This window comes from Rutidosis leptorrhynchoides, unplaced genomic scaffold, assembly GCF_046630445.1.
Source record: "Rutidosis leptorrhynchoides isolate AG116_Rl617_1_P2 unplaced genomic scaffold, CSIRO_AGI_Rlap_v1 contig128, whole genome shotgun sequence".
NCBI classification, from domain to species: domain Eukaryota; kingdom Viridiplantae; phylum Streptophyta; class Magnoliopsida; order Asterales; family Asteraceae; genus Rutidosis; species Rutidosis leptorrhynchoides.
Window position 1 is genome coordinate 39,914 of NW_027266381.1, and position 18,991 is coordinate 58,904.

Consider the following 18,991-nt stretch of genomic DNA (forward strand, 5'->3'; position numbering starts at 1 on the left):
CGGTTGGTACGTTGGTCTTGTTCAACAACGACCGTCACTTTTGAATCCCGCTTGTATTTCTCAGACTTTTTAAGCTTCAACCATGTTCAGATTAATGCTTATGCTTACTCTCTTTCATGTCTACTTTGGATGTTGCTAGTCGAATGTTAAAGTACACGTGTTACAGGTGTGTTACAAGTAAGATCCCGTCGAGTTCTCCCCGGCTTTTCGTCTTTCCAACGCGTTGCTTGTATTGTGTACGTTTTGTGCCTTGCTGGTCGTCATCTTCCAGTCCTTGGATGATTGTGGTCTGGCCTTGACCTTTCTCAATTAGATGATTCATAGACGCGCCGGGTTGAATTTCGCCGAAGACTGAGCTTGTTTTAATTTGTAGACATCCATGCCTGCTCTCTGCTTCTGGCTCACGCATTCTGGTCAGGGGGCATTTGTGTAATCTGTCTTATTTGCGCATCCTCGGCGACTCTCGGGTCTGACAGGTCCCGATGACCGGGGGATGTGTTGAGGCGTTTTGAAATTTATTTGGCATCACTAGTATCAAGATTTATGCTAAATCCTAGTTTAATGTTTATTATTATCCTTTATTTTATGGAGTTTACATCTTCAAACTTACTTTAACGGCCTATCTAAAAAAGACTCGGATTAACTGCACGTTTGATTTTATGCATAAAGCACGGGGTACTATCCTGAGGCATAATAAAAAGGTCATGTTTAATTATTAAGCGATATGGCTTGGGTCTTTTTCTTTCCTAGTAATTAATTTACTGTGCTGATAATTGGTTGTTTATCTTTAGTGTTTGCGCATAATGCATGATCACTTTTACATGCCGGTGGTTTAGGGTAATAAAATTGATGAAGATTGAGTGCAAGCATTTTCATAAAGGAGAAAAAGCACTGATAATGCATCCAATTACTTTATAGTAACTAAGTCCCTGAACACGTAAATTTCTGCTTTGCAAAAATAAACAAGCCTAATGAGTTAATGACAACCCCAAAAGCAAAAGGAATTTTCATATAATCAAGGAAACCAAGTTAAAATCGGTAAGATTTGGGAGGACCTAAGCCTCAGCGCCACTTCGCCAAGATTTCGGCTGCACCTACAATACTAACATAAAAGCTCTACCATCACGTCTGCGCATTGTGAACTTTGTTTGCTCTTGCTAGCACTGTAAATTCCTTGCTGAACATTTGCGTCACCTTGGCAAGGGCCTCTGTTCACTCGCTGGCCACAAGTGAGGGCGTCAACTTTTGCCTAGATCTAGGCGAGGGCTACAATGCCCTTGCTAGCCAACGGGCAAGGGTCACGGTCTTCCCGAAACTAGTAGATGGTGTCGTGGTCCTCGCACGGTGATCTCGTTGGCTCAATATTAGGAAGGGTGGCCACCAAGGCAATCCTAGTTATTACCCCTACCTTAAATGAAATGTCATAGTTTTGACTTACTTTCTTAATTTTCTTTTTATTTCTTTCTTTTATCTATTTTCTTTTTACTATCTATTCTTTCCTATTCCTCTACTGTTCATCTTCTTTCCTTCACCGTTTCTTCACCCTCAGGTCCGCCGGCTTGAACGCCAGAGGAGGAAGAAGAAGATACTGGGTGGGGCTCGCATCTGGTAACCCTTCGTGGAATCCCCGCCATCCGGACCGAAGGGAGATTTTAGGTGGAATTGGCGATTGCCACCATATCTTTGGATGATTCTCCCCCTTTAATCGCTAAGATACACATTCGCCGACTTGATTGGCCCGCAGTGGTTTTGCGACGTCAAGAGCGGCGGCTGGTCGAGTCCCTTCGGTTCCAAATGTTTATTTCTTTAAGATCCTCATTTTTATGTCATGTTATGCTTTGGGCCCTTTTCACGGAAATTTGGGGCGAGACTATGACTATGAATATGATTGGTTAGTTGGGATCCAGTTACTCAATCCATAATCATAGTGGGAATCCAAGGTTTTTTCCTTTTCTTTTTCTGTTCACTCCTCTTTCTTTTTCTTTTCTGCTTTTTGTCCACTTTTCCTCTCTAACCGGCCCACAAGTGAGTGCCGATAAGGTTGAGCCTTGCTCAACCAGTTGTCGCAGTTCTCGCCTATGGCCAGAGGAAAAAAAAAATTATAAATGAAGATGGAAAAAATAAGAAAGAAAACAAAATTTTATTTAAAAAATTCAGAAAATTTAAAATAAATGCAAAAGTGTTCACATCAGTGCCGGCTATGTCACATAGGACGATCAACATTCATGTCAGTAATTACTAACCAAAATTTGTCGAAAGAATTACATTTCCAAATAATCATAAAGGTTTAGAATTAAATTAGCCAAATTGAAAATTTAGAATTGAATTAACTTTCGTTCAATATGTTGAGAACATCTTTGGTTGTTCTCCCAAAAAATTCGCACACTTTAAACTCCACAACCAAAAGAAAGAATATGTCATATGCAAAAGAGAGCTTTGGCTTCTACCAAGTCAACCCAAGAGCCCATGCTTCGCTCCAATCAAGGAAGATCACTCTTCCCATTTAAAGTTTCAATTATTGTTTAATTGTATGATGATCGTGTTACTTTTAGCTTTACTTGAGGGAAGTTCAATCTGAAGTTCTTGAGTCGAAGGTTCTTGAATTGAGAAATATTTCATTGATTGGGTTTTGCCGTGGGCTGTTGTAAGTCGCTTTCGTTCAGTTTTTTGTTTGGAGGTTGGTGTTGTGGCTTTGAGTGACGTAATTAGACCTCAAATGTTGTCCTCTCCAATCCTTTTTGTGAATTTGCGTTGGTCAGTTGTAGTACTTCCCGGTGCTGTACCCTTCGTCATGGAGGTTCTCCTCTACCGTTTGTGTAGTTCCTCTCTACCAGCTGGGTAGTTCCCGGTGCTGTACCCTTCCCCGATCTTTGAAACCTGTGCTTGCTTCGTCTCTGAGCTTCGTCCTCTTGCGAATCGTCAGCAAAACTCGCATCCCTTCATGCGATTTGTATTCTAACCCAAAAACCCCCTTTCAGAAACCCTAATCTCTACCTTTCCTCCACAGCACAATACCGCTCCACCTCCACTCACTATTCCGGCCCTTTTCCTCCACAGCACAGCCCGCTCTACTTCCATCCATCAGAGCTCCCTTCAACCCTCAAATCCACGAATCATCCAAAACCCCAGTCTCCTACACACAGAATATGGCAGATCAGAATACTGAAGAAAGAAGACTTGCAGCTCTCTGCAAAAGCATGGGAAAACTCTGGAATGCAGTTGATGTGGTCGATATCCCAGATGCTATTTCTACTGAAAAACTACTTGAGTGTCGCAAAACCCTATTCGGTAAGTTCTACACGAACCCAGCTCTGAACTATAATGCATTTGTAAACCTGATGCGAAAAGCGTGGAAGACGGAAAACTTTACCTGTGCCACATTAGAACCTGGTTTTTTCTCCTTCTCCTTCCAATCGGAAGCCGATGCACAGAGAATACTCCACTCGGGACCTTGGTCTTTCTCCAGCCATCTCCTAATACTTAGGCAGTGCGAACCTGATACACCCGAGTTCTGTTACGATTTTACTAACTGTGATTTCTGGATAAAATTCATCGGATTACCATATGGGAGAGTTACCTATGATGTGATCGCGGAAATTGCTTCCAAACTAGGAACTGTTGTTGAAGTAAAATTGGAGGAAAAAGGCAACAGTACCTACAAAGTGGGTAAAGCCAGAGTAACACTGTCATTAAAAAACCCTCTGAAGACAGGTGTGATCGTGAATCTTGACAATAAAAAGCTCTGGGTTGAATTTAAATACGAACGACTGCCCTACTACTGCTATTCCTGTGGCAGAATCGGACATTATGCTACGGAGTGCGATGAGATACCATATAAGGAGTCAGGGTTGGAACAGAACTTACCGGCTAGATGTGGTGACTGGCTGCGAGCTGAGGTGAGGGATCTTAGTCCCTATGGCAAAATCTTTTATGGACAGAAGGAAATCCCCCCTGAAGAAGTGGATGTAGTACTTGAAACACCACTATCTCCTGTACCTGACACAGAGCAGAATAGTTTTCCATCATCCCAGCAAACTCAGATCTACAATACTTAGTTAAAAGGTCAGGAAACTCACACACCTTCCTCCTCTTGTGAATTAATCCTGCTGGATTCAAAAAGCCCTCAGAAAAGGGGAAATTGCTGCATCGATGAAGAATCCCTCCTGATCATCCACGAGGAACAAATGAAGGAAGCTGAAGGAGATCTGAAGAGCACACCCCCTGCAAAACAGAAAGGAAAGTGTGTAAAATTGGCCAATGCAAAAAAAGTTAAAAGATTCTGTCCATATGGAGCACAACCATCATCTCAACAGGCAGAGAACAACAATCAGCTAGTGGAAACACCCATTACGGTGGCAGAAAAGTCAGAACAATGGGCTCTGGTGGCTAGCCCTAATAAGCCACCAAATTACCCATGAAACTCTTAAGCTGGAATTGTCAGGGGTTGGGCAACCCCCTGACAATCTAGGCCTTGCGAGTCACTGTGACTCAAGAACGGCCCAACCTTGTTTTCATTATGGAAACAAAGAACCCAGAACAGAAAGTACTAAGAATAAAAAGGAGACTCAACTTCCACAACAATTACATTGTTAATCCAGAGGGTACGGCAGGGGGCTTAGCTTTATTCTGGGATGATCAACTGCACGTATCCATAGAATCCTCCTCAGCTGCAGCAATCTTTACCCAATGCCATCTGAAAGATCGAGATCAGAAAATGAAAATCACCTTTCTCCATGCTCCCAATGTTTTTAGGGAAAGAATTCAGTTATGGGAAAGCATCTATTTAGCTAGTGCGCATTACCGGCTACCATGGCTCTGCTTGGGCGATTTTAATGAAATACTAAATCACTGGGAGAAAGAGGGTAAGTACAGAGCGGAAACTTACAGGCTAACAGCTTTCAGAGATTTTGTCAATCAGTGCTCCTTGATGGATCTGGAATGTAAGGGATGCTCCTTCACCTGGTCAAACAAGCGAGAGGGAGAGAATCTGGTGAAAAAGAGACTTGACAGGGCATTATGTTCACTTCAATGGAGAATCACTTACCCAGAAGCCGACTGCACTGCACTCCCAGCGATAGGCTCAGATCATACTCCTCTCCTGCTATCTCTGGAACAACCAAAGAAAAGGAAACGGAAGCAGTTCAAATATGAAGCTTACTGGACTGACGAAGCAGACAGTAAAAATATAATTGCAGATACCTGGAATGACCCCACCACACAGGATCTCAACCTGGTGGAGAAATTGCAGCAAGTACAAACGAAGTTAGTGCAGTGGAGCACCAGTAAATTCGGACATGCAAAGAGGAGGATCAACTTGCTCAAAGAAGAACTCCAGCACCTGATGAACAGCAAACAAACGCATGGCGAATCAGCTCAGGAGAAAGAGATAACCAAAGAAATCGACCAATTATGGAGACAAGAGAAGATGTATTGGGGCATGCGTTCGAGGATAAATTGGATAAAGTGGGGAGATAAAAACACTCGATTTTTTCACGCAACAACAATTCAGAGGAGATGCCGAAACCAGATAACAATGTTGAAAAATGAGAGTGGTGCTTGGATTAGAGGGGAGAAGCAGTTACAGGGATGACAGAACAGTATTTTAAAAGATTATACACATCAGTGGGGGATCGCAATTGGCAACCTATCATCCAACACATTCCTACTTTAGTGGATGACCAGATGAACTTTACCTTAACGGCTCCATTCACTGAGGAGGAAATCACCAGAGCCATGCAGCAGCTTGGAGCTTTCAAAGCACCTGGTCCTGATGGATTCCATGGGATCTTCTATAAAGAACATTAGCCAGTCATCTCCAAAGACATTTATCAAACATTGCAGCTTTTTTACAATACTGGCCATCTAGATCCTGCATTAAATAGAACACTCATCACACTCATACCCAAAATCCCACAGCCTCAAAAATTGGAGAATTATCGCCCTATCAGTCTATGCAACTTCCTATACAAAATAATTTCCAAACTTCTTACAAATAGGCTCAAGCCAATTCTACCACACATCATTGCAGAGGAACAGAGTGCGTTTGTGGAAGGAAGGCAGATACAAGACAACATATTGATGGTACAGGAAGTGCTGCATAGACTTCGAACTAGCAACAGGAAAAAGAAATTTCAAGCAGTCTTAAAACTAGACATGCAAAAAGCGTACGATCGCATCGAATGGGATTTTCTTCAGGCATGTCTAACAAAACTAGGCTTCAAGGACCAATGGGTAAAATGGATCATGAAGTGTCTGAGTACAGTATCCTTCAGCATCAACTTCAATGGCGAACCCTTACCTTTCTTCAAACCTACCCGTGGCCTACGCCAAGGAGACCCACTTTCACCTTATCTCTTCATCATTGTCGCCAATGTGTTGTCCATTCTGATGAAGAAAGCAGTGCAGGAGGGTTCGATCACAGGAATCAGACTGAATAGTCACTGCCCTACCCTGTCCCACCTACTCTATGTTGATGATTCGATTTTCTTCCTGCACGGAACAGTTGTTGAATGTCAAAACCTGGCAGATATACTAAATCAATACTGTTTCGCTTCAGGCCAGGTAGTTAACCTCAACAAATCAGGCATCTACTTCAGCCAAGGATGCCCTACAGCCCTCAAGAGAAACATGGCATTGGCTCTTAGGGTTCCAGAAATCACAAAGACAGGGAAATACTTGGGCATACCTTCTGACTGGGGGCGCACCAAGAAGGACGTGTTTGCATGGGTCTTAGCTCGGGTTAACTCTAAATTGAGCACCTGGAAGGAGAAATTGTTATCCAAGGCAGGAAAGGAAATACTCCTAAAAGCAGTAATACAAGCTATCCCTCAATACGCGATGTAAATATTCAAAATTCCTATATCAATTTGCAAAGCAATAGAGAGAAAGGTTGCAGCCTTCTAGTGGAAAAGCAATGAGAAAAAGACTGCAATTCATTGGAAAAAGTGGGATTTGCTAAAAACCAGGAAGAGTGAAGGGGGATTGGGTTTTAAAGACCTACAAACTTTCAACAAATCACTGTTGGCAAAGCAGATGTGGCGCATATTTAAAAACCCAGACTCCCTGCTAACCAGATTATGGAAGGGGCTGTATTATTCACATGGCGACTTCTGGAATGCTGGCCGAGGGTCTCAGCCCTCATGGGGCTGGCAGAGCATCATCATGGCAAGGGACTCGGTTGCTCCTCAGGTCATGCACAGAATCGGAAATGGAAAAAACACTTCAATTAGAACTGACAGATGGTTAAAAAGTGGCCCCATCGGAGGCACAACATCAAGTCATGAACCAGAAAAAGTCTTAGAACTCATAAATCCAGCTACAGGTACATGGAACGAACCTCTACTATCCTCTATGTTTGACGATAGGAGAGTGCAGGAAATTCTAGCCACACCCATCGGCTTACCTAACGAAGACGACAAACTAGTATGGATGCCCACGAACACAGGAGAATATTCAGTAAAGAGTGGTTATTCCATGTTCAGAAAAGTCTCAGTTATAGCACAAGACAAACAAGCAACTTCGTCTTATCAAGCCAGGCCTGATCTCTGGAAAAACCTATGGCAGTCCTCAATCCCGCCCAGAATAAAAAATTTTCTCTGGAATGCGTGCAATAATGCCCTAGCTACAATGGAAAACTTGCACCATCGCAACATCGTACCTTCTCCGTTATGCCCCCTCTGCAAGCAGGAAGTAGAAACGCTTGAGCACACTTTTCTCCTCTGCCCATGGACCGCCAACGTCTGGAATTCAGCCCCCCTGCACCTACAGATCTCCAGAGTTGGCCTCACACGATTTGAAGAATGGATCTGCAGCATACAACAAACGCCAGTCATCTCGGGTAAATTTAACCTAATAGCGGGGGTTTTATGGAGCATTTGGAAGGAAAGAAATCGATTCATCTTCAATAAGCAAAATCCGAAGCCACAATCAACAATCGCCAGAGCAGCAGCGTTCACAGAAAAGCGCTTTAAATGGAGAAAAGAAAAGCAAGCAAAACCCTGAAAACTTATCTGAATCTTGGCTCCCACCTCCTCCAGGAACGATCTGTATAAACATAGATGCAGCATATGAGCCAGATCCGGAGAGCAACACAGCACCCACCGAGAGAGGAGAACTTCCCCGACACCGTGCTGCCATCGCATGTGTATGTCGCGATTACCGAGGGCTTGTCGTGGATGGCTTTGCAAAGCCAGTCGCTGCTGCATCGGCTCTTCAAGCAGAAGCGATCGCCATGAACGAAACCCTAACCTTCATCGAGAGTCGCAGCTTTCTCTCTCCTCAAGTACAGTCTGACTGTTTATCTCTTGTGCACGCGTTGAAGACTTCAACTGAACTGACTTGGGAACTCCATCCGATCGTGAGCCGGGCCCAGGCAAAACTTGATCACCTTCCAGGCCTATCCCTGGCCCATTGTAATAGGAGCACAAACCGCACTGCGGACTGGATAGCGAAGGCCTGCCGAAACAACTCCCTTCCTTCGAACTGGATTTTTAATCCACCCCTGCTCTATTCGATCTATTATGTAATGATGCTATGACTGTTTTCTTTCATCATCCGAAATAGTAAATCGTCTGATGCTGTTTTGATGCTCAAAAAAAAAAAAAAGTTGTAGTACTTCCTCCTTATTCGAATTGAACTCTGTTATAAATTTTTTACCTAGTAAGCGAGCTGTCACCATTACCAAGTTATTTTGCTGTCACCGTTACGAGATTAATTTGCTATCCCGTTCCATAAATTACCCTATCTTGCTTGTATGTTTGAGCTGATTTTTACACGGTCAAGGATTGAACAGGTTCAAAAGGAATCGTACGGAGGAGGATGTCCGTAGGGTGATGAGATGGATAAAATAGCCAACTTGGACATGCAAAGTACAGTCTTTATTGTATTTCAATAGAGAGAGACAGAGAGAGAGGAATTACTGAAATTGTTCCTACAATAAATTAAAATGTGAACTTAAATTACTCCTCAAATAAATTTGGATGTTAACTGCTGCGACCATGTTGTCTTACTAGATTCACTTGAAATGAATAGTCAGGTGAAGTGGTCGTGGATCATAGGAAGGTTCTAGGAAATGTTACTTGCATGCACACTTCAATGTAGTAATTATTACACTGGCGGCACACGTGCAATGCTTATGAATGGAAGTTGTTGCATAGAAATTTTTATGGCACGCTTAAGTAGACTACACACTCGAGATTAATAAGGTATCTAACGGGTTGGTGATATGAGAAGGATGTTGCGGACCGCAGTTGAAGAGTCGTGGCCCCGATGGTTGTGCAGCACCTTGAGGAAATTGATTGGGTTATCTGGAGGATTTGGCATTAGAGAGAGACATGAATTTTATCAAAATTACTCCTCTCCGACCCAAGAAAAAAAAAATTACTCCTCGAATAAAATTTGGATGTGAACTGCAATAATGTTGTCTAGAAGATTTGCTTGAAGTGAATGGTGAAATAATTTTGGCCTCTATGTTTTTTTTTTTTGACGGTAAAACAACAACATATATTAATGAGAGTACTCCATACAACCAGCTGCAATAGCATCCGCACATAACAGGTTCAAGAGAGGAAGGGGCGGATGAAGAGTGGAGATACTAGTCGTAGGATTTCTATTATGGGCCTTACAGGCTCAGTCAGCGACCGTATTAGCCTCCCTAGGGCAGAACCCTAGCGAAAGATTGGGGAAAAGAGTGAACAGAAAGGTTGCCTCTGAGAAGAGAGCATGATCCGGCCATGGCGGCTGTGTTCTTCGATTCAATGCTTCCACCAGGGAGATATTATCAGATTCGACGAGGAGTGATGCATTTTGGAGCCCCTAATCAAGAAGATGCCGAAGCGTCAAGGATAGGACTTGAATCTTGACTTGTAGAGCGGAGGACGCTGTGACCCTTGCTGAGAAAATATCGGTAAGTCTACCCTGGTAATCCCTGCAAATGCTAGCTATACTGCCTTGATTACTGCCCTGGTGATAAGATCCGTCAAAGTTAATCTTCAGTGTGCTAGGATCTAGGGGACACCAGAGATGTCCCTTGTGTTTGACTGAGGGATTCTGATGTGCGCTAGAGGGCGAAGACAATCGATCTACCTGGGTATGAGTTAGAGCTGCTTCTGCGACTTGGGTGGATTAGGAAAGTTACCACGGAAGAAATTTTGGCCTCTATGTTAAAAAGCTCAAAAGCGCGTGGAACCTCCCAAAATTAGCGACTTGTCTCTCGGTCTCTTGTTACTGGTGATGATTACAGGTGCAATGCACATGCGGTGTGCGAAAGACGTAGAAAAATTTTGTCGCACGCGTAAAGTGATTCCACTCACGATCAATTCAGTAGTTAATACTAATAGGATGAAGAGGACGTTGTGGACCCCGATCGAGGAGCTGTGGGCCCGATATTTGAAAAGAATATTGAGTAAATTGATTGGGCTCTTCAAGCAAAAAAAATAAAATTGATTGGGTTCTTACAGACCCCAAAAAAATAAAATTGATTGGCTTCTGTAGAGGGATTGCCATTGGAGAGAGAGAGAGAGAGAGAGAGAGAGAGAGAGAGAGAGAATTACTGGAATTACTCCCACAATAAATAAGATCCTGCCATTAAGAGTCTTACCATTTTGGAGTTGTGGAGCGTTGGGCTTTTATTGTTATTCTCTCTATACTTGCTCTTTGTGCATTTCTTGGCAAAAAGAAAGAATGGAAAAAGGGCAAAACGGCTTTCCTTAATGAGAAGAAATGAGCTGATGCGATTCCTACTCTTATGTACACAAACACTAATCTGTCCACTGAAAATGGATCATGACCCAAAATACTAAAGCCATAGAGGTGATCACATTTTACTTCATTCTAGCAAGTCATACCCACACTGCACTCATCATCACGGCCAATATTAATTCTGCATATTTTCAGTATAGTCCCAAACTTTCTTCCCTATTTATCCACAAGACAGGACAAAACAATACCACACCACGAAGCCATCGACATTACAGGGAGAAACGCGCCGAAAGCTGGCTCACTTGTCCCAATGACTGCATTACTCTATGCTGAAGTCTCCATGTGGTTGATACAGTCAGTATACTGGTTCCAAGGGGCATTTTGGGAATTGTGCATGTACACATTATAAGCTATTAAAGGATACAAAAATAAGGTACTTCTATGATGCGGTACAAAGCCAACAAACGCCACATCCTTCTTTCTTTGTTCTTTAATTTATGCACTCTCTGATTGTTCACCACTTTGACATCATGCCTTTCCCTCCACTTCATATCTTGTTTATCTTTCATAATCTTCCATTTAACGCATTTTCTCTAATTAGAAATGTTACGTCACTGCGATGATGTTTAGGAGATTTACTTGAAGAGTATATGAGAAGTGGTGGCTGTGGATCATAGGAAGGTTCTGGGAAATGTTACTTGCATGCATGCCTCATTGTAGAAGGAGGATTTATATTGGCCTCCATGTTATAAAGCTCTAAAGCGCGTGGGACCTCCCAAAATTAGCAACTTGTCTCAGAGAACAAGTAGCCGCTCATTTTCTTCTTTCTTCCTGCACGTTCACACGGCCTTTTGACAAAGAAGACAAAAGGCGAGTATGGAATGCATTTAATGCAAATGGGCCGCTGTCCTCCAATAAATCTTCAATACTTCTCTGTGAGGGATTGTTCCAGCTTGAGTGAACTCCCCCACTAAATTTTGCAATTAACATTGTTGATGAAGCTGGATTTATCATTTATGATAGTTACAAGATTACCTGATTCTCTTGGTAGACTAACACATTTGGAAACAAAAATCTCATTCACACCGAATTGCGGAACTTCCAAACTCTATCAATGGATTACAGAGACTTTCATCTTTCCATGTAAGCCCCAATGTGATTGAGGAATGCCCAAACTCCATGGTAAACTTAGAATCGTTATGAGTATTCAAGTTGGTATGCGGGTGTCATTTTGCAGCACAATGGGAGTTACCAAGCATTATTGGAAGGTTGAGGAATTTAGAAGAGTTATACGTGGATTAATATGGCTCTTTGTTAAATCGATAATGTCCACGATTCACTGTTGCTTGATTTTGTCATAACGTGTTTTTTTTTCAAATGTTTAGGATTCCATATTATTCACGGTCAAAAGCATTTCAACTATGAAAGCTCACCTAACGTTTCATTATACCTCTAAATTTGGATCATGTTTTTTTTACCCTACATCTAATGTTTCACTATAAGTCAGTCGTATTGATAATTATAAAAATGTAATTTCCATATGAGTACTCATTTGGTCATTATATGAGAAGTGGTGGTGGTGGGTGGTGGCGCAGCATCATCGGAAGGTTATACGAAACGGTACGTTGCATTGGCCGCTGGCGCGCACTAGTCTTGCGACGTCAAGAATGGCGGCTAACCGAGGCCCATCGGTTCCAAATGTTTATTTCTTTAAGACCCTCATTTTCAAGTCATATTATGCTTTGGGCCCTTTTGGCGAAAATTTGGGGCGAGATTATGAATATGATTGGTTCATTGGGATCCAGTTACTCTATCCATTATCATCGCAGGGAATCCAAGTTTTTCTTTTCTATTCTTTTCTGTTTTCTCTTCTCTTTCTTTTATTTTTTTATTCATTTTTCCTCTTTCACTGGCCCACGAGCGGGTGCTGACGTGAGCGTCGCAGTTCTCGCCTATGGTCAATGGAAACAAAAGAAAGAAAAGAAAAATTTATAAATTTAGAAAACTTATATATGAAATGAAGATGGAGAGAAAAGAAAGAAAAGAAAGAAAAGAAAAACTTATAAAAAAGTTTGGAAAAATTTAATAAAATAAAAGAGCATCAACATTATTATTAGTCATGTCACGCAAAACGATGGGCATCTACATTAACAATTACTAATCAATATTTATCAAAATAATTACACTAACAAGTCGTAAAGCAAGTCTTCAGGCTCTCTTTTCTTTTTCCTTTTGCACCTCATCACCCACCGACTTGCGCATCCACATTCGATTACTCCTATCCTCTTCTCCCTTTTTTGTTCTTTTCATCCCCAACTTTCTACCAACCGAAAGTTATCCTCGTGCCATACAGACCGAGTAAGAGAAACGCCACTTGGCAGGGAGCCGGGGAAAAGGATGCATAGAAGCACCTCGTATCGGTTGAGACCAACAAAAATCACAGCAAAAACACTCGGGCGACGATAATATCATCCTCGTGACTAAAAGAAGGCATTTCACGTGAATGGTATTAGGGTGTGGTTCATATCCGGAGGAAAGTAGCGCGCTAAAATTCGGATGAAAAGTCAATATTTACGCCCACAACTCGTTACCTGAAAACCAAGACACGCAGCTCGGTCAAACACAAACCAAGACTCTCTCTCTTTCCTTTTTCCTTATAATCCTCGCTTCCCACTAACTCGCCCATCCACGCTCGACTACTCCTGTCCTCTTCTCCCTCTTTTGTTCTTTTCATCCCCCACTTTTCTTTCACCAGCCAAACGTTCTCCTGGTGCAATGCCAGAACGTACAGAGGAAGGAAGAGAAACACCGCTTGGTATTGCTTGAGAATAATAAAAAATATTCCCAGCACAACACTCCAACAACGATAATATCATCCCTGAGGCTTAAAAAAGGGACATTTGTGTACCTGAAAGGTGTTCAGACGTGGTTCATGCTTCCCATTGACAGGAAGACATTTTGGCCTTTAGGGGTTTTTTGTTTCATCTATATATGTAAGCTTTTTCTCTTGTAATTGATAGTTGTAACAGAGAGATGAGAGGTGTTTATTATAATGAATTATCGTCTGGATGGAAACCCAGTTTAATGATAAATCAAATAAAGCCTTATGTCTCAATTTCTCTTTTCTGCATTTACTATTTATTTCATTATATTTGTACGCCAAAACTTAACAGATTTGAGTAGCTAGATGGAATCCTTAATTGGATGTAATCCTAGGTTTAAGTTTTGACTAGTTGTTGCTAATGTCAGTACGGGTCCCACAGAGAGTGTGGCGTGACAGGGGTAATTTTCCGGGAAAATCAATTCCTGGTAATTTTTCTGGAAAATCCGTCAGCTTTCCGATTTTTAAAGTTTTCGGTTTCATGCGATTTCGCGCCTATCGAACATGCAACGAGCAAAAAACCAGCGTGTTCGGTTTGCCCAGTAACTTCCAATCTACTACCACTGCAAAAAGAAAAAAACATAAAACAAAAACAAGGCCTCGGCCGAATCGGAAAATGGCAATGCTTTATAGGGCTTTTGGATCAGACTGGATCGAATTGCGAATTCCTAGAGGAGCACGAACCGGCAAATGATTGGCCTCGTAGAGATTTTTAAAAGGTGCACTAAATAATTAAAAATCCAACACTTAAATTAGATTTACTTATTTGCTAGTTTTAAACAAAATTGAGTTGTCTGATTGCATTTAGTACAAAATCCACTTTATCTGGTAAGTATGGGAGCAGTTAATTGATTCGTTCAAATAATAAAAAAAAAAGTTACTGTTAATCAAATCTGGCAAAATATATTGAGTCGTGTTGTACTTAGCTCTTAAAACATTCTACATTAAAAAAAAAAAAAGAATTGATGCATCCTTTTATTAAATTTTAGGTTCAAGTTTTTCATTCTCACATGTACGGAGTCTTATTATTTTATCACATTTTGATTATAGATTGCATTTTCATGAATATCTCATTTTTTTTTTTTTTTTGCCTTGTGGATTAATCCATCACGTTGTTATTACTTGATACCATTGTAACCAAAAGTCGGGATTAAAAGTTGGACTCAAATGTGCCAGAAATTTCGCACACCATCACCTAGATTTCCAGCTCCTTTGCCGACAGTACAATTGGCAATTCAAATTTGATTACAAGCGAAGCGTCGTAACATCATAGATCTCTGTGCATAATGTTTCTATACTTAGTTCCAACTCCAGATCATGAAATTGTATTGGTTAATAGGTGCACCACAGAAGTGTAAACATGTTTGATACACACAAGAAGTCCAAGAAGATTCTGAATTTTGTCATGATGGTATTGATTTTGCCTATTTTGCAAAATGTTCTAGAGGCGGGCCCCCCCAAACATGTCTAATATGCACAAGAAGTCCAAGAAGATTAGGCCCAATGACATTCTTCTACGATGGATGTTTTCACTAATATAAGTGGACTTTTGGGCTTGTCTGTTGCATTGACAGGCTTTACTTATTTTCTGTTGCTTTTAGATTACGGTTTAAAATTTTTACCTTTCTTGAATATTCGTAAAGACGTGGTATTTTTTATTTTTTAATTGAATATTTTCCATATAGGACAACTTAAAAAAATAGGCTCTCCTTCTAAGTTTCTTTAAACTACAACCTTAACCTTCTTACTAGAGAGGAACTTGATATTTAAATTATAGAGGTCTCTTTGATCTTGTTAGCAAGAGGAAAATATCAAATTCACCTAAAAAAAATCTTGCAAATGGAGCCACACCTCCATGTTTTATTGATTACCTTAATGAGATGAATTAGGTGAATGATTTTTAGTGTTCTTCTTTTACCATTGATTTTGCTACCATTTTCTATCATGATACATGCTAGCATGCAAATCATCCCCTCTATGAGCAAGGTAATCTAGTAAAGACTAGTTATAGAACCGGCTGTACCCAAATGTGTGCATTAGTATTAAGGATACCAAAAAGCATAGTGCATAAGCTCGATTAATTGGAATAGAAATCATCGGCTAATTCAAGAAGTCACAATCTTTTGATACACTATGACTTGACTTGCATTGTTGAGATAAATAAGAAGATCCACGACTAGTAGCCTAAACGTCAAATTATATCATTGAATACTAGTAGCCGTTTAAGTACTCCACTGCTTTGTGTGCTTGCGGCTACTCAAGTATGCTCTCTTATCATCATGACGCTTGGACCTGCCTGAGTGGTCCCAAATCATATCATTAAATACTTGTGTATATCCAAGTATTCCACTATTTTGTATACATGTGACTACTCAAGTGTTCTAGCCCTTTTGAGTGCTTGCAACCATCTAGGTAAATCTCATGCTACATTTAAATTTATGTTACCAGGAAATGGGAGGCCTTTACCAACTACTAAGAGGTGGGAGACATTCACCAGCTACCAGGAGGTGAGAGACCTTCACCAGCTATGAGGAGGTGGAAGACCTTCACCAATTACTAAGAGGTGAAAGACTTTCACGAATATCTGATGTGCGTTCTCGATATTCCAATTACCAGGAAGTGAGAAATCTTCACGAATATCCAAGGCGTGTCCTTGATATTCCAATTGCCAAGAGATGAGAGATCTTCACGAATATCCGAGGCGCGTCCTCGATATTTTATATACTAGGAGATGAGAGACCTTCACAAATATCATAGGTACGTCATCAATATTCCATTTACTAGAAGGTGGGAGACCTTCACAAATATTTAAGGAGATGGGAGGCTTTCACAAAGGCACCTCCTCAATATTACAACTTCTTTCCCCCCGGAGGTGAAAGACCTTTACGAATATCCCAAAATCATCCTAGATATTGCCCAAATTCTCTTTACCAGAAGGTGAGAGACCTTCCTGAGTATTCATGGCTTGCGAGCATCCAAGTACTCCTTCGATACTTGCGAATGACTAGGGTCCATACTTGTGATCATCCAAGTACTCTTTCGGTGCCTGCAAATGACCAGGTACTCCTTCAATGCCTGCAAATGTCCAGGTATCTTCCAAGTTAGTACTTGTGAATGTCCCAGTACTCTTTCAATGCTTGCAAATGTCCAGGTATCCTCCAAGACAAATGCCCTAAGAAAGGTCGGCACATCCCCTGAGAAAGGTCGGATAATCAACCGGTGTCCTTGATAAAGATCAGGCACCCAACAAACAGATGTCCTAAGAAAGGTCGACACATCCCGCGAGAAAGGTCGGGTAATCAACCGGTGTCCTTGATAAAGATTAGGCACCCAACAAACAGACGCCCTGAGAAAGGTTGGTGCATCCCTCGAGAAAGATTGGGTAATCAACCAGTGTTCTTGATAAAGATCATGCACCCAACAAACAAATGCCCTGAGAAAGGTCGGTGCATCCCGCAAGAAAGGTTAGGTAATCAACCAGTGTCCTTGATAAAGATCAAGCACCCAACAAACAGATGCCTTGAGAAAGGTCGGCGCATCCCCCAAGAAAGATCGAGTAACCAATCGGTGTCCTTGATAAAGATCAAGCACCCAACAAACAAATGCCCTGAGAAAGGTCGAGAAAGATCGGGTAATCAATCGGTGTTCTTGATAAAGATTATGCACCCAACAAACAGATGCCTTGAGAAAGGTCAGCGCATCCCCCGAGAAAGATCAACTAACCAACCGGTGTCCTTGACAAAGATCAAGCACCCAACAAACAGATACCCTGAGAAAGGTCGGCGCATCCCCCGAGAAAGATCGGGTAATCAACCGATGTTCTTGATAAAGATTATGCACCGAATAAACAAATGCCCTAAGAAAGGTCAACGCATCCCTTGAGAAAGGTTGGGTAATCAACCGGTGTCCTTGATAAAGATCAGGCACCCAACAACAAATGCCCTGAGAAAGGTTGGTGCATCCCCCGAGAAAGATCGGGTAACCAATCGGTGTCCTTCACAAAGATCAAGCACCCAACAAACAGATGCCCTAAGAAAAATCGGCACATCCCTTGAGAAAGGTCGGGTAATCAACCGGTATCCTTAACAAAGATCAGGCACCCAACAAACAAATGTCCCAAGAAAGGTTGGTGCATCCTTGAAAAAGGTCGGGTAAACAACTTATTACTTTAACAGGTGACCGAAGAATGGTTCGAATCCTAGAAAAGCAATTTCCTGTCAAGGCGATCAAAGAAAAAGTTCGAGTCATAGACAAATAACCTATTGCTCCAATAGGCGACTGAAAATGGTTTGGGTCTTGGAAAAGCAATTTCTCGTAAAGTGACCAAAGAAAGGTTCGAGTTCTAGACAAACAACTTATGCTCTAACAGGTGACCGAAGAATGGTTCGGGATCTAGAAAAGTAATTTCTCATCAAGGCAATCGAAGAAAGGTTCGGGTATTGGAAAAGCAACTTCCTTACATCATCAAATAAGATGATACCTTGATACTTGCCAAACTCAGGGTTCAGGTCCTATCTCACTCATTCTCGATAAGTAACCATAAGTATCTTCTTATCTATCTTAGTATGTATAATGTTATACTGCTCTTTTTTTTTTTTTCTGCATAAGAGACTTGGTCCCAAATAGGATATAACCTACTGCATAGCGTGGACAAAATTTAGAGATCAATTTATCTTTGAATGCAACATTTGCGAGTTCACCTTCAAAAATGGGCAACTATTGACACATAAATTTTAACTAAATATTTAAAATTAATTTGCATAGAAAATTAAGGATCAATTTGACCCTAACAAAAATATATTTTTTTTGCATCAATTAGGGCCTAGTTTTTATTTGCCTCCATTAATCTTTATTTACTTATTTTTCACTTTTTTTTGGATAATTTACTTAATAATAATAATAATAATAAGAAAAAAAAGAGAGCAGTTGTTGGGGTTGGGCTCTCACACCTAGGGGTGAGCATCGGTCTAGGGTCAACCTTGGACCGACCTTGGATCGGCCCAACCCTGCCGGTCCTAGTCCGATTTCTAGGGAGACTAAGTTGATCCTCGGTTTCTACAATTCCTGGACCAACACTATGCATGTCGGTCCTCGGTCCTGAGAGTATTGGGTCGGTCCAACCCGGACCCACCTTAACTCTATATATATAATATTATTTATAATTTTTATATAGAGAAAATATTAAAATTAAACAGCGTCAAAAATATTAAACAATTCTTTAGTGAAGAATTAAAGTAATTCTACATTGTTATTTAATAATTTAGGTTTTTGATGTCTTTTACAACTTCAATAGTCATAATTTACGGAGGAAAATGTTTTTGTGAGGAATCCTCACGGCATCCAAAAAGGCACCTTATGGCGTCCTCTCATAATATTGGTTCTCTTCTATCTTATTTGTTTTTTTAGTCTTCA

General features: G+C 41.1%; 3 protein-coding genes across 3 annotated transcripts; all 3 read left to right on the top strand.

The window, feature by feature from the left end:
- The first annotated feature begins 3,146 nt into the window (after positions 1-3,146).
- LOC139881200 (uncharacterized) lies at positions 3,147-4,055 on the top strand. Its single transcript, XM_071865716.1, has one exon. The coding sequence runs from the start codon at positions 3,147-3,149 to the stop codon at positions 4,053-4,055; it is 909 nt and encodes a 302-aa protein (XP_071721817.1).
- A 461-nt stretch (positions 4,056-4,516) lies between these two features.
- Positions 4,517-5,590, top strand: LOC139881201 (uncharacterized). Its single transcript, XM_071865717.1, has one exon. The coding sequence runs from the start codon at positions 4,517-4,519 to the stop codon at positions 5,588-5,590; it is 1,074 nt and encodes a 357-aa protein (XP_071721818.1).
- A 1,442-nt stretch (positions 5,591-7,032) lies between these two features.
- LOC139881202 (uncharacterized) lies at positions 7,033-8,536 on the top strand. Its single transcript, XM_071865719.1, has 2 exons — positions 7,033-7,737; positions 7,856-8,536. The coding sequence occupies exons 1-2, from the start codon at positions 7,033-7,035 to the stop codon at positions 8,534-8,536; spliced, it is 1,386 nt and encodes a 461-aa protein (XP_071721820.1).
- The last annotated feature ends 10,455 nt before the right edge of the window (positions 8,537-18,991 follow it).

Bases quoted from the DNA above. Each gene is read 5' to 3' on its own strand.
- LOC139881200 (XM_071865716.1), top strand. From the start codon at position 3,147: ATGGCAGATCAGAATACTGAAGAAAGAAGACTTGCAGCTCTCTGCAAA.
- LOC139881201 (XM_071865717.1), top strand. From the start codon at position 4,517: ATGGAAACAAAGAACCCAGAACAGAAAGTACTAAGAATAAAAAGGAGA.
- LOC139881202 (XM_071865719.1), top strand. From the start codon at position 7,033: ATGTGGCGCATATTTAAAAACCCAGACTCCCTGCTAACCAGATTATGG. The intron at 7,738-7,855 runs GTCTGGAATTCA...TTAACCTAATAG, and splicing joins TCTGCCCATGGACCGCCAAC to CGGGGGTTTTATGGAGCATT.